General features: G+C 31.2%; 1 protein-coding gene across 1 annotated transcript in view; it reads right to left on the bottom strand.

Annotated features, from left to right (window-relative positions):
* Positions 1-6,167: 6,167 nt before the first annotated feature.
* The window catches only part of LOC106460852 (NHP2-like protein 1), a 12,470-nt gene continuing 1,813 nt past the window's right edge, over positions 6,168-16,824 (bottom strand). The window contains exons 2-5 of the mRNA XM_013920597.2: positions 14,055-14,172; positions 12,369-12,472; positions 11,590-11,623; positions 6,168-11,085 (exon numbers count right to left, since the gene is read on the bottom strand). Of these exons, the coding sequence (XP_013776051.1) occupies positions 10,961-11,085; positions 11,590-11,623; positions 12,369-12,472; positions 14,055-14,172 (381 nt within the window). The 3' untranslated portion in view covers positions 6,168-10,960. The remainder of the gene's footprint in view (positions 11,086-11,589; positions 11,624-12,368; positions 12,473-14,054; positions 14,173-16,824) is intronic.

Below are 16,824 nucleotides of genomic sequence, written 5' to 3'. Positions count from 1 at the left end.
GTAATGATATTAAAGTTTAACCTACTCAGTAAACAAAATTAGAAATTAAAGTTTGTATTCAGCTCGGTCTAAGTCATTAAATTTCAAAACTCACTTTTTAATGTTACAATATCTAAAGCGTTAACTTGATTATATTCAGTCGTGTTTCACTGAGGATTTTGTCGTGGATGTGTGGAATGTAGATACAGTCAAGTTGACAAGTATACACTAGTGATTTTGAATATTTCTTCAACGAATATTATACTGTTGCGTCATCGAGGTCACGTGACTGGTGTGGCGCCACCTATTTTCTAGAACTATCCTGTACCTTGGCGAATGCTCTAGCATTTACTAGATATAGGGTAGTCTGGTATATAAAAGAGGGTGACAACGTGACGGAATAATAATGCGTGTATAGGTAATGAGTAATTGAACTGCAGTCAGAGAGAGACGTATTGTTGAAGTCTAGCTTGTGATACGTGAATTATAGTTTGTTATAGCGCAACTGTTGAAGTTGAGTGTATCGGTAAAGTTATATTCAGAAACAATAAACCAGTTTTATTTAAGAAAGGACTTGTGCCACTAAAGTTTCGTCAGACTAAGTTATGGAAAATTAATTAACAAACGGAGACGTAACAATATCATCAACACATCTAGACCAATATTTAACATGTTTTGTATTGTTTTCATCACTACAAAACACTAATAAATGATGTATATGTGAAACATATAATTATCTTGTTTCTTCTCAATTCTGTAATAGTGAAATACTTCATCAGTTATCAGTAGGTACTGACATTTCTAAGACCACAAGAGCAAAAAAAAAAAGTTGTGAATTTTCTTCATGCCTTTCGGATCTTCTGTGGAATACAATATACCTCTTTATCTGGAAACACAATTTATAGAAATGGTTCTTAGAAACACTTAAAGGAATGATGGAGCTTACCTACCTGAAAATATCCTCTTTGGCAGACACGTTTTTATTTACAGTGGATAATGCTGATTTTAATGAGTATCCCCCTGACAGAAAAATATCCTTACATGGAACTGCACTGGCTAGCTAGCAGCAGCAACAGCTACACAACATGCACTAAAAATTAAGGTACAACCAAGATGAGATCAAAAAATTTCCAATGTCGCTTACCTATCTTCTTCCAAGCAACATGCCAAAAAATCCAAAGTTCCAAATATCTAAAGTTTGTTCTCAGTATTAAGGTACCCCTCTCATACATCTACAAATATGACTTGGCTTCTAAGTTCTTCCCTCACAAGAACAGAGACTAAAGATAACTGGAAATTGGTGGAAGCTAAGAGTAAATAACAATCTGACATTGAAATAAAGGTTGATATTGTGAAACTACAAGAGGTCACTCAGGGCCATGGTGCTATAAAAAGTCAATATCATAATCCAAATTGTGCAGCAAAACATTAATTATGGCCAAAGATGTACCTCTCACTCATGTTAACACACCTTTAGTAACTATAGCACCTGTACATGAGTGACTTACCATTCTGATTGTTATAAAACAAGCCCAATATATAAATGAATATGTTCTTGACATTGAACAAAAAATCTGTTTCACTCTTAGTACTCCATTAAACCTGTTCAACAACTATAATTAGCTAGTAAAGAATGCAACAACGTGATATTTCGTGTTTCATACCATTATTGCAGAGTTACTTACAATTGGACCCTACATGGAAGGTAGTGGAATTGATAACTGTTTGGTTGAAGGAAATAGTTAATGCTCTGTGATCATAAAGTAGAAGTAGAAGATGTGAAGAGAAGCACACTTGACTCTGTTACATTTTATTTTCATACAGATGTATTCTTTAATGAAAATTCAGATTTGAAAAACACGTTTTTTGATATCTCAGCTTTTCCAAATGGTACATGTAAAGATGGAGTGCAGAACAATGTTCAGAAATGAATATCACGATAGAATCCTTGAAGGTAAATGAAAAACTTTGGGGACAAGAGAACTGCAAGCCCCATATTCAAAGTATATTCTCAATGCATGCAAATAGTGTTGGAAATCTCAGTTTACAGCAGAATGGTTAGGATCATTGATTGAAAACTCCATCTAGTGACAACATGTGCATGTTAAGTAAAAATTTGGTCAAACTAATCCCATTATAACTTGCAGCCATGAAAGCCTTAGAATAATCAGACCTAGATATCTGTGAGGAATTCATGAAAGGCAAATGGATTATTACTAAGAACACTATTCCATTCTGTGTTATTGATGCTGATCATGCTCAATTACTTGAAGTTTTGTTTCCAAGTCTTAAGTACATGTTGAAAGATTTTCCAACAGGTTTTTGTCACTTTCCCAGCAAATATTCCAGTCAAATTTGGCAAGGTGAAGGTGTAAAACGTGGGAGCACTTCTGTTTTATTTATACCTAAGGCCTCAAATATTGTTTGCATTTTTGTTATTCAATATTTTGGATCTGTACCCCTAATTACAGATGTGTCTTTGCATATATGTATGTCATGTTAAAGACAAGACAAAAGCACCTGTATAAGGAGAGTATATTTTTATATGAAGATATCATTGGAAGTGGTTTCTTGGCCATTTAAAAGTAACTTGGTGTTTATCTTTTCTTGTTCACTAGCAACATGGGACATATCTCTGTGAGCCACTGCAACCTGATTTCTTCATGCAACTGTTAAACAAATCTGTATTTTTTCTAACATAGTTTACTTTTCAGCAAGATACAGTGTTATTTCATTTTTGGTCTAAACACAGGCTAGATTTTTCATAGTACATATACTTATTGAGGTTGTGCCTGTTATGTGATCTGCTGAAGCTAAACAGAAAGAGATGAGTACATTATATTAAAATGATTTTGAATATGCAAGTTAACTAGTCAAGAGACAATCATAACTAATATAAAATTGTGGAGTAACAGAATGTATCAAAACTATATTTTGTCATTGTTTGGCATTTTGCAGATAATGTGATACCACAGAAAATTCATCACTTTGGGAAGTGTATACAATAGTCTTTTCCAATGCAAAATATTCATACACTCAGATCATAAAGATGTGTTCAGTTTAGGAATGTAGAATTTTCAAGATGGGGATATCCCTTGTACTTAATCACATTATAAAATAAAAGAATATGGATCAACTTAGAGCATCAAGAATATTAAAAAAAAGACCTGCAATAAGTCATACCTCTGCCATGGTAAGAAAAGTGGCATTTTGTAATAGGTGAGAATCCACAAACACATAGGTCATATTGCACAATGCAGTACACATGGATTTTGGAATGATTGCACTATTGAAATGAATGCTGGGAAACCATCATCTTTCTGCACTAGATAGATTATAAAAAGCCTGAAAAGATAATTGGGGTGCTTTGGTCATCTTAGTCTTATGACAAGCCTTTTTGGAATAGAAGGATTATTGTAAAGATGCACAGTTTTCAGATAGAGTACAGCTGGATGTGGTGACATGGATTTCCATTATGTGGTGAGGCTCTAAAATAATTTGTTTTAATATAAAGTACTAATTCTCTGTATTCCTTTCTAGGCTCATTTGACGTTTTAAGAGAAATGTTCAAATCATAAATGTCAGATACAACATGTTCTTTGTCAAAGTATTTGTATTTCTACAAGTGTTGATTTATAAAATAGTTTGCAAGGTTTGCACAACTTTGAATCCAATCTGGTTTTTTCTAGTGACTGCAGATCAGACATTCCATTGCTGATAACAAACTTTTTGTGTGTGGCTGCTTGAATGTCATTGTCCAGAGACAAGGTTTTCTTTAGGGTTATGGTACCTGATGATGACAAAACCTTGTCGAAACGTTGTACATTTGCTGTTATATTAAAGTTTTTCTTCATTACCCATTCAAGCCGTCTCCAGCCATTATTAGTCTCAAAGTGGGTTCCTCGTCATCAAAATCGAATATGGTTTAATTTGTTTTTATAACTATTCTTTAAGGTGTTTTATGGTATCAGTCACTATAATATTTCTATCAAGATACAATTTGAAGTTGTGTGAAGTAAGGAGCCATCACTAGTAAAAAGTGCTTTTAGCATCACTAAAACCTAATAGGTGCAAGAGAATCTTGCAGATTTATTTCAGGCCTTCGTTTAGAAAATACAAGTTACCTTACAAAAGTAGATCTATTTTATTTTAATTCAATGATTTTGGTAGCAGTAGTTTTTCTTTTTTATTTCCTGTTGCTGGCCATATTTGCAATTTAAGCTTCTTCATAGGACTCACAAGAAAACTGTTCTCTGTAATTCTCTGAGATACATATCTTGAAAAGTGCCTCTTTCTAATGGCATTTCTTTGGCAAGTGTCATGCTTAACTATTTAGGCATGATTACTCTTGTCACAACGTTGATCATGTGATTTTTATGATGTGTAAATGGGTTCTTGAGGGCCTGAATAGTACTCTTTTTACTCTTTGCTCTTGTTGCTTCAACGAGATCACGATGATAATATTTGTTTTTTGAAATACATACAGTGGCCATTTCTCAGTTTCATGTGAGAAATATGCAAGTTCTGGTGAGGTCAGGAAGAATTTTTTGCACGCAATTGGATTCAAGGTTACACCCACAAAGCCACGTCATGCACTTTGCTAATGTGTTAGTCAATAAATAAACTTTAGTCCACTTGGTAAAGCAATAAATAATGACCAACTCATAAAATTACCTTTCTCAGTTTTAGACAGAGTACTAACTGCATCTAATGTGATTTTCTAGAAAAAAGAGACAACAACTTTCTAATGCAGTTTTCCCGATAAAGCTGGTTTCCCTTGGGCAACGCGTGTGGTACAATGTCTACAACATAGCACCATGTCCTTATTTAGAAAAACTACATATTCACAAGTGGGTGACTCTCCCTCGTGCCTACCAGTCATTCCATTATCCAAAGTCTGAAGTATTTCTTGTCTTAAGAGTTCTGGGAACCACAAGCAGCATCTCAGGTTGGCTATCATGTCTCAATGGTTCATAACAATGGTGCAATATGTCATGCTACACTCGTAACTACCTATATAGAAGTGCCAGTTTGTAATGGTCATGCTGTACCTTATTGCATGGTGGTAAGAAATGCCAAAGGAATGTCTGGGTCTTTAAGGTCCCCTTTCCAAAGTTTCTTACTGGTCATTCATGGTTTGTCATCAGTAGTGCTGTAATGGTTTTAACTGCTACACAGTGTCCAGGATCTGATTAGTTAATTAATGGCTATGATCACACTGTATGGCAAGATAATCAAGAAGTATTTCCATGCTGTTGATGTTGGCGATACGCAACAAAAGTTGTACTCTTGCAGCATCCTACATATAACAACATAGACTTAAATGCTTTAAAGAATATCATGATGTTTTCAAAACTTTCTTTTCTTAGAAAGTGTTTAAACGATGGAGAAGTGCAGAATATAAATACTCAAAATATTTTAAACTTATATAAGTAGCAAAGTATTGATACGATTAATTATGCATTATTTCATGATTAATGGGTAAAATTTTTGTTTTTTGCTGTCAAGCACAAAGTTACACAATTGGTTATCTGCATCAAAACCCAGTTTTGAATGAAATTCCACAGACATACTGCTGAGTCACAGGGGACAAGGTAAAATGTGCTCAAAACATACTTAAATGTTTTATATTTCCAACTAGTTAGATAGTAATTGATTAAGATTCCCACTGTTTCTAAAACTTTATATCTGTTTTTTTCTTGTTTGAAAATCTTTATATGATAGAGATAATTCTCAAAAAATTATTTATTTCTCAATAAATATGTACATAGATATGGTAATATATATATATGTATATATTAGAATTTAAGATCATAGTATTTGTGCTAGCTCACAAAGTTCTATAACAAAACAGTTCTTAACTTAATCAATGGAGTTCAAGCTTAGAAATTTATACTAGACTATTAGCAATTATTGAAATTTAATAATTCTCTAGGTTGGAAACAATTTTTATGTATGTATTTTACACTAAATCAAATTTTTATGAAAAATTAAAAGCAAAAAAAGCATAAATACCTCGAGTATATATATATATATTAACCTCTTTTATTCTAATACATCATATAAAAAACAAAATAAAGAAGTTCACTGCAAGTTAATAATCCAGTACCAACTAAAAACCAAACATATTTACTTACACATCTACAAAATAAAACTACTTATGATACTTCAACTGCATATTTCTTTGCTTTCACATGAGTATTAGTAAATCGTAAACAAACTACTTATCAGCAGTGCCCATAAAAGAGAAAATGTAAAATGATGCATTGATATTCTTACAAACACACAAATTGCTTCAACCATGAAATTATTCAGTCTCTATCTATCCCTAACAATATCAGCTTTATACTTACTTTAATATCATTCTTATTGTTTGGTATTCAAAACTTCAGGAATCCTTTGAAAATATCCTAAAATAATTTATGATCTCTACAACTGTCAGACAGATTATGTACAACAAGATGGCCAAGGTTTTAGATAGAATCATAAAATTTGTCTATTTACAAATTTATTTAGCATTAGAACACAGTTTTGTATCTATTTCTGTTGTTAAGGGATTAAATCTACAGTTTCAAGGTAATTTCAGTAGCTCCAAAGTTTCTATCATTACAGTCCACTGTTTCATAACAAAGTCAAAGACAGTTTTGGACAAAGGACTTAGATAACTGTATGATTCTTAAATGAAGATAGAAACTCAGCTTCCATAAATTAAAAATAGAAAACAGCAAAATATTGGAAAAACTTATTAGACAGACAGTATACATACTGGTTACTTTATTTGGAATCCCCTCGATATTTGGTTATGCTTCCTTTGGCTCTGAAAACAAAACAATTTAAATGGCATAGATTCCAACAATACAACACTTAACAGACTTATTGTTAACATAAGGAGATGTTAGCACAGAATCTGATGTTCCAGCTCATCCCATAAATGTTCAATAGGATTTAGCTCCAACAATCAAACCAGCATGGAAATATGTCTGAAGTCAATATCATGTGTCAGGAGCCAACCCTGAACTATTCCACAAGGAGGAATATTTCATTATCACCCTAAAAAAAGCCACCGTACAGTGGGAAGAACCTGATTAACTACAAAGCTCAGGTAAGCTCTGTAGTTTACCCAACCTACCAGAAGGATTAGGTATCCCTACAGTATTAATCATACATCCCCACACCATTATATTTCTACCTATAGCCTGAACTGTAGGCACCATACAAGTTGGATCCAAAGCCTTATGATATTTCTGCCATAGTCTTCCTACCCATGCAAAACAGGATAAATCAGGACTCTATTATTAACAGTCCATTCTCATCTCTCTTAGCTACCACTGCAACCTCAATTTCCTATTGAATACTGATATCAGTCATACGGAGGTCATTGGTTGATGTATAACATAAAATACAACAACCTACACATAGTTTGGGTTAATATTATGTAGTTTTTCCCAATGTCGAATAAATATGATACTTTTTCCACCACAAATTTATAGAACTCCACAGAATCCTCTATATTCTACTTTGACCCTTTTGTCCACATTTCCATTTAAGAGTTTTGTTTGTTTTGGCCAATTGGATCTGATACACTGTAGACACACTCATCTTTGAATTTCTAATCAGTAATACTGTCTTAGGGATGGATATATCTGACAGATGATCCCCTTTCACTAGAACTTGGACAAATTCTTGCCTCAATAACTAAAATATTGCTGCAGACATGGTTCCATAGATCTCTTGTAACCAAGTGCAACACAGTGTGCTCAATTCAATTTGCAGAGCCTGCTGTTTGAAAGGGCTTATTGATATGATAGGAGCTTCTCAATAAAGTGGCCAGTGAGAGAACATTGCAGACTTTCCATTTCAAATTATGAAAAAAAAACTAGATAACAGAATTCTTCCCTGAAGTAAAAATAATGAATATTCTAAATGGACTTACTTAGTAATTGAACTTGCAATTATTATGACCACCAGCATATTTTTGTAATTAAAATTAAAACTTTGAAGTATTGATCAAGTGTGTAACATTCATTGCTAAATATCTAAGACACTAGTGTTAGTTCCTTTCAATAAAATTCTGCCTAGCATGGGCTGGTGGTCAGGGCACTTAACTTGCAATCTGCAGGATCAAACCCTTATGAACATGATCACCCTTTCAGCCATTGGAGCATTATAATGTGAAAGTCATTCCCACTATTTATTGGTAAAAAGTAGTCCAAACGTTGGTGGTGTTCACTAACTACCTTTTCTCTAGTGTATACTTCAAAATTAGGAACAGCTAGCACATTTAGCCCTGAACTATCTTGGTACAAAACTCCACAACCAAACTAACCAAAAGTCAATCAGGTATGTGAAAAATGTCAAACATTTATGACATACATAGGGAACATGTATGTACTGGATCTCTAAAATAAGCATACTTTTTATCATTTCTTAAAACTGGAATGCTTGGGTATTATAAAGAAAATGTTATTTTAGAATTATTTTTAAAATTGCTATTTCTTTGAAATATGATATAATTGCTTCTTTTTCTTTAGAGCTTAAAACATACACATGCATACATATATATCATACTACTTATACTTGATACCTTCGTACCATGCTTTAATACAAATAATGTAACATAATATTTGTAGGTTGATACATATGAGCCATTTTTCCACAAACATTTCATAAGCTTTGTATATTTGCAAAACTAGAAGTTTGAAATGTCTTATGTTTATTGTAGTAAAAGTAAAAAGCTTTTATGCTTAAGTTTCCTAAAAAAGTTTTCATTTTTGTTTAAATTACTGTGGTTTGATATTTTCTAAAGTTAATGAGATAAGTTTCATATTTACAGTCCCAAGAACTGTTAGTTTCAATAGTTCTTTTTACAGAATTATTACTAGTCTCTTTTTCTCTCTAGGAACCTGTTAAAAGTATTACCATTCTCCGTAAAAACACATAGTTCTCCTTTGATGAAGGAAGATCTATGATTCAAAAAATTAAATGTTTGGATCAAAAGTCTTTTTTTTTAACTTTAATTAGTTCACTGATATTGAACTTACAAACCAACACATTTTGCATTTGCATATATTAGCATATCTGACTAAGGTTTGCAAATACTAATTATTTATGTGCTTAAAACTCAACGATTAGAAGATTTTTATAAATGAAACTATTAAAATGTTTCCTTTGTTAAACCATGTTATTCTTATGAGTTTTAAGCCCCAATAGAAAAGTCTTCAGTAGGTAGCAGTATTAAATATGGTGAAATTCACAACTGTTACAATTTAAATTGAATTTCCTTTAAACCTGCTTAAAACCTTTGCTGCATATTCTTTTTTACAATAACATGACTAATTCAAAATCTGTAAGAAATTGTAAATGTTTTATTTTTCAGGACTTTATTTGGTCTTGGTCAATTATACCATAAAATGTTAAATGATGATATGAAGTATACTTTTTTTTAAATTAAAACTTCTACATTAAACTTGCTGTGAAAGTTATATTTCCTTCAGTTGAGCGGTAGTTTTTATTTAATGTTAAACCTAGTTGTCACAAAACCTAGTTTCATCTTTCAGTTTTTAGCTACCTTCAACTTTAAAAAAAAGTAAAAATTAAAACATATGATGGACAGTTTACCCCATTTAGTTTCTACAAGAATTATTCAGGAAGTGCCACATTTCTTATTCTTTTGTAATCTTTTATACTGAATGTGACTGTTGCAAAGAAAAACTATTTTTCATATTTAGTACATATTCATGCAACTTGTAAATGAAATTCAAACACTTTCTCTCTCCTATAAAAATATTTTTAAATAAACATTGTTTGCCAGATGTGTTCAAAAATTTATTCAGTCAATTAAATGTTCATTTATAATTATTGTTTATTATTTTATTTGTTGACATTTTCAGTACTTAGTGGGAACTCCTTCTGCTTCAATAACAGCTTGCAAACCTCTTTTCATAAGAGAAACAAACTTTTTGCAAGTGTCTAGTTCAATGCTTTTCCATATCCTTCAGGTATCTCCATAATTCATCCTTAGAAGATTTAACAGATCTTCTCTTTGTTACGTAATCTAGTTCATCCTACAAATGTTCAATAGGATTGAGACCTGGTGGCAGTGGAGACCATTCTTTTATCCGGTTCACTTTTTTTTTCCACCAAATAAATATATTAAATTTAGACTCATCAGACCAAATAATTTTGGCTAAAACTTCTGGCATTTGGAGATATTTCTTAATAAAGCTAATCTTTTCTTCTTGTTGACTATATTAATGAAGGGCTTCTTTCTAGCAATCTTCCCATCAAATCCCTTCTCTTTTAATCTATTTTGTACTCTTTGTACTGACATCCTAATACCATAGTGTTCAACTAGTTCCTGCACAATATCTAAAGCACTCACATGTCTGTTTCTTCTGACCTTGACAAAAATGACTCATTCTTGTCACTTTATTATGATTTTTCCCCCCTCTGCCATTCAAATTGATCACATTATTGGTTGAATTGTACTTCTGTAGCATAGAGTGCACTTTCTATTGTGGCAATTTCAGAATTTTCCTTATTTCTCTTTGGCTGGTAACCTTCAGTGAATAAGGTTACTACTTGCACACATACAACATAAAGTATTTTACTCTTTTCAATTTTGAAGTAAAATTACTAACTATTCTGAAAACCATGACTGTTATACTAATCTATGTGCTTTTCTATGTACTATATACAAGTACCTTTTTCTTTGCAACATTCAAATTCAAAATATAATATTATAAAAAAAGAAATAAGGCACTACCTGAAAAATTGTGTAGACAATGTATTATTTTATGTAACTGATTAGTGAAATATTATTTCATTCCTTTATTTACTGAAATATGTTGTCCATAAGTGGAATGATTATGATGTAATGACAAAAAAATCTTTTACCACGACATAAAAAAAACACTGTCAGTTTACAATACTGAAATTAAATTCCCAAGAAAATATAGTGCAAGAAAAACAAGTTTATGTTTCACACCAACAACTTCTCAATTTCTTGTTGCAAAACTTGTATTTGAGGCTTCAACTGCGATCCTTCATTGATAGTAACTGAACAGGCTATGACTGGTCGAGATACACCACTAGCTCGTCCAAGAGCTGAAGAAAAGCATAAACACTGTTACAAATTTAAATTTGATCTACTTGTCAAAAATCAAAGTACCTCTGCTAAAAGTATTAATTTTGCAACAGAAAAATATAAGCCATATTTAGAATTTATGATACAGGAAAATAAAGTTAACTGTCCACCAAAATCTATGCAGAAGCAGACCCAAACTAGTTTTTTCTCAAAAACTATATTTAATAAATAAAACATAAATTTTCATGAAGATGTATATAAATGAATTTATAAAAGGAATATATAAATGTCTATTAAAACATAAGGTAAATGAAACAAATAATTATGTTTGTTTGAATTAGATTTTTGTATGACAACATAGGTGTGTAAAATAGCACATACATAGAAAGCAAATTTTTAAAGTTTACTATAACACACCATATAACAACTGTAGTTAATTTATGAAAATAGCAAGAAATTTTACTTTCCACAACCTGGTTCAGTACTACCATATAATAGATTTAAAAATTGCAAACATCACTCACCATGCTTAGACTTTACAAATATATATGGAACATTCTGAAAAATAGAAAAGAAACACTGTTAAAAATGCACATAGTAAAAAGGATATCTAGAAATATAGGATACTACAACTTTGCAGATATTATCTAGCTTGACTCAACATAAATTAGTTTATTATAATACAACCAGATCATTCACACATGCTCACTGAAGAGATACACAAGCTACATTAATGTCTGTGTGAAATGTACAGTCATCATGCAAACATTTAGTTTAAATTTTTTCTAACAGTCTCTCTTGATAAAAATATAGGAATTGTCATGATGAAAATATCTACTTAAAACATTGCAAATCTACGATCCAACATTCAAAAAACAAAACAACAACAATCTCATTTTCATCTTAAATAAAAACAATTTATGACATGCAAATCAGCAAGTCACAGCCAATACATAGTCACATTGGAATGGAATATATCATAACTACATTTTGACAATGTTTGTCATTTTGTAGGTTATGTGATGCTATTTACAACTGATCACTTACTTTTAGGAAGGGTAAGTATTAGCCCTTTCTGTTTCAAAATATTCATACTCTCAGGTCATAAAGATGTGAAAGCTTTACAATGGAGTATTTAGCAATAGAAACTATGATGGAGGGTTATTATAAAGATGTACAGTTGTTAGATAGAACATAACCGAATGTGGCAACATGGACTGTAATAAAATGGTGTGAGTCCCAAATTATTTCAATTTATTGTACTGATCTTCTGTATTACAAATAACAAAACAATAAGTTATACCTTATCTTCACACAACAGTGGCAAGTGTAGTAAAATTTCAAGTGGCACAGCATCAGCAGCCATAACAATGATCTCCGCCAAACCTCGATTTAATGTCTTGGTGGCTATAAATATATGTACATCAGAAGTATCTATAACTTCTCTACAAACCTTGTACAAGAGTAAGTTAATAACAAGTTTCTAAGGAGGAAAAGTACACTATAAAATGCATCTCACTATTACTCTCATTGAACCATAGTTTACTGTTATATAGATATGTAAATATATTAAGGCTTCTTTTCTCATTGTTGATGAGTTTATTAAACACATTACTTAAAGAAAAACAAATACTGAATGCTTACAGCATTCATTTGCACAAAATTATAAATTTATAATTTAAAACCTGGGAAAGCTCACTTCCAACTGTAACAATTTATTTTCCATAAAATATTATTCCTCAGCTATAAAATATTTTTTTTTAAATTACTGTTAATATGAATCTAATTATTATTTTAGAAGCTTGGACACAAATTTTGCAAACTTCGTTACATTCGTTATTGCAGCATGATAGCTATTGATATATAAGATATATATATATATCCTAAAAATTATAATATTGAAAATTTTCTTCATTACAAGTGCATGTTTTTTGGGGGAATAATTTTGAAGTGTTTCCTCACTATCTACTATTAAATTACCTCAAAGAGAAAGATGTTTGTTTTTTGAAAAAGAACACCTTTTACATTTAAAATTTCACTGAATGATTTTTTTTCTAGAAACTAAATAAAGCCTAATGTGACAATTAACCAACGAGTTTTGACAGACAGCAAATCTTAGCAGCCTGTGAAAAGAATGATAGTTTTCATATACATATATATTTTATAGCAGTGTTTTAGTAAAAATCTTTATGGAAGTTTTAATTGATAAAGATAAATGCAGCAATGTTTATATATACAGCAAAAAAGCCTTGATATAAATCATCAAGAGTAACACAGTCTTTGGAAAACCTTACAAAAATATTGCACTATCAAATCAAGTCACATAAAAAAAAATTCCTTTTGCATACCTTTTTATTTTAAAGTTAATTTAAGGCTTGACATTTTATCAATATCCAGTGATAAAAAACGTGATGTAAAATAAGATGGTTTATTACTTAAAATTGCCATAATGATTTATTTTCTCACTTAAATGTAACCAACATTGTCATTGTACTCCTCAGTGCTAAAACAATATGCAAGTTTTAATTATACTAAATGCAGGAGTAAAGAAAAAACACATTAACAAGTGGACTATTTTGAAACCTACTGTGATTAGTTACCAATATAAAGTTTTTGCAATATCACACACCCTTTTCTTATTATTGTTTAACAACTGTACCTGTATTATCATATTCATATGCAATTCTAATGTACTACATAAAAAATCTTTACTAATTTTTGCCATCAGCTGATAAAAAAAATACTTGGGCACTTAGGTGCTTCAGAATTTAAATTTAACTACTAAACTTGTCACTTAAATATTTGAATGTCAAAAAAAAAATTTATACATATACCTCAGCAATGAAAAATAAAATTACAACGCCAATCATACATTACATTTTTTTTTTAAATTACATATCTGAAAACATCTTTAACCCAAAGGATGATCTTTTACTTACATTATTCACTGAGCATGTCTTTATTTATAACATTAATTTTCAGTTTTTACCTTCATTAGCTCCTTTCTTGAGCTGTTTATAATTAGATGCTTGTTGAACTATGTTTAAAATTTTTGTTGTAAGGGTTGCATCAGCAAGAGGATAAGCTTTGGGGTTCACTTCTTCAGCCTTCAAGGAAAAACATATTAGATACAGAAATGGTAAATATTAATGTAAAAGTAGAAAAATGTATTGGTCAAATGGATACAAACACAAAATATACAGATATCTTTGATGTTCAGAGAGCAAGGAACAGAAGTTTTAACCCATCAAAACTAAAACTAAAGATAACCATTCAAATCTATCTGATCAAATATTTCTTTAAAAAGAATGAAAAACACAAATAAGTACCAAAGTTATATATAAATAGTTTACTCCAATCAATGTTCTGGGCAAAAACCCTTCTTGATGATATATTATTCTGCATCCTTACTTAACTTTGAGTAATAAAATCCATATACATCCTATCCTAGAAAATTTTAAGAAATTTAACAACACACACACACCACATCATTAGATAAAGCATTCTAAATATTTGCATCTGTAACAGAGGAATATTTTGTCTAACAGCAAGTCTGGATCAAACATATTACCCTAATAATATTCAATGTATATTTCTAACCTTTTCAGTCCACCACTCAAACAATTTGCTACAGGCCATAAGCAGATGATCCAAGCCTTTAACAATTTTAAACATTTGAATCAAGCCACTTCAAGTTTTTCTCAATTCCAGAGAAACCATCTTCCAGTCATTATCCTTTTCTTTGTAAATACAATTTCATAAACCAGGTAATATTTATTATTGCACCTCTAACTTGAGCATGTTGATATTCTGTGTGTCTACATAGAGAACAAAATTGCAAACATACTCATGCTATCTAAAATGACGCCTCACAAAAGTCTTACATAAGGTTACAATTATCTTTTTAATTTTAAATTCAAACTTTCTTTAAGTTAATCTCAGATCTAATTGCTCTTCCTACCACTTTTCTTTCTGTTTTTCTTTAGTAAGTACACTTCCTTGCTTTCTCTTTCTTGGATTTTTTACACATACACTTGTTTTTTATATACATCCTTACAGCTGAACAATTGGACTAAATTCTTATCTTTAATTTACCTTTTATTATATCATGGTGTAAAAAATTTAAATTTTCCATTCAATAATCTTTATGACTGCAAAATTGTATTGCAGTCTCTTTCAGTGACAGCATATTACATGTATATATGTATGTTTATTTATTACAATCTTAATTTAAAAATATTTGTTTTGCCATTTCTATGATACTGAAATATTACACGTTATAAATTATTACATTTTCTCTGCTAAACTCATTAAAATTTTCACAGTATTTTACATAAGTATCTCATATATGGTTAATATATCTATACTTATACACAAGTAATTTGTGCCATATGTAATCACAGAGTCAATGAAGTTTTCATAAAGCAAATTTTAAGTATTTTCTTGGACTATGGACTATTCTAGACCACACATTTTGATAAAGTGTCCACAGATATTCCATAGTATATGTTCATCAGCTTACCAGCCAATGTCTAGAGCAAGAGTACCAAGTCCATGAGAATGCAGTTAGTAAACTTCACAGGTTCATTGGAGAGTGGTTGCATGAACACTGGTTTAAGCTCCATGATTTGGAGAAGACATTGCTATGGATTGATGCTTTATCCCAATGTAGATACAGCTTCTTGGGATCCTAGCCATACTGAAGGAAATTTATCTTGCATAATTAAAACCAATACATTCTCCTGTTACTAACCAGTTCACTTATATTTCAGACTTGGCTCCAGCTCTTCTCCCTTGGGGGGAAGGGGGCAGTGGAGCTTTTGTGTGGGTCATCATAGATATGAATTTACAAGTTACAGGAAAGTTAATATGGCAAACACATTTGTTTCACCCAAGTAGATTATTCTTAGTTTCTTAAAAAAAAAACGTGATTTTTTAAAAACTGACATGATTTTTAAACCACATTACATAGAATGAACTTGGGTGGGCCAGAATGAAATTTTGGGTACATGGCCCACCCCAGCACTGCCATTTTACTTACACTTTGAGTAGTTTAAGTTTCCCATAAATTATAAAAAAAAAATTATAAAAACAACTTTCTTTACATTCACAGTCATTCAAGTATACTAGGCTTTGTGCAATGTTACAATAAACTTTTCTTTGGTGGGTGGAAGGCACATTTTAAAAATTTTTTATGCAGTTTGTTTTTTCTAACCAGCATGTCTGCATACACTACAGTACATACACTCATAACATAAGATAATATTTTGGGATAACATGGGACCTATTGGTCCATCTCGGCTGTTCAATCCTCAAAACTAAATTAAAATGATTAAAAAAATAATAATAAAAAATTTTCAACCAAGCCCTTTTCATTCATATACTTATCAAGCTTTTTCTTAAACTCACTTAAATTTACTGCCTCTACAACATCTGAAGGCAACCCATTCCAAAGGCCAACCACCCTTTTAGAAAAATAAAACTGTCTTAGCTGAAGGTGACTCCTACCTTGCAAAAATTTATGTGTCCCCTAGTCTTACTATTCTCATTGTTAAATATAAAAAAAAGATGATACATAAACACTATCATTTCCCTTTACAATCTTAAACACCTCAATCAGACCCCCCACCAACTCTTCTTTTTTCAAGAGAAAACAATTTGAGAGATTTCAGCCTCTCGTCATTTGACAACCCCTCCATCCCAGGCACCATTCTAGTAACCTTTCTCTGAATCCTTTCCCACAATTCAATGTCTTTCCT

Source organism: Limulus polyphemus, unplaced genomic scaffold (genome assembly GCF_000517525.1).
Source record: "Limulus polyphemus unplaced genomic scaffold, Limulus_polyphemus-2.1.2 Scaffold848, whole genome shotgun sequence".
NCBI lineage: Eukaryota > Metazoa > Arthropoda > Merostomata > Xiphosura > Limulidae > Limulus > Limulus polyphemus.
This window is presented reverse-complemented; position numbering and strand designations above follow the sequence as displayed.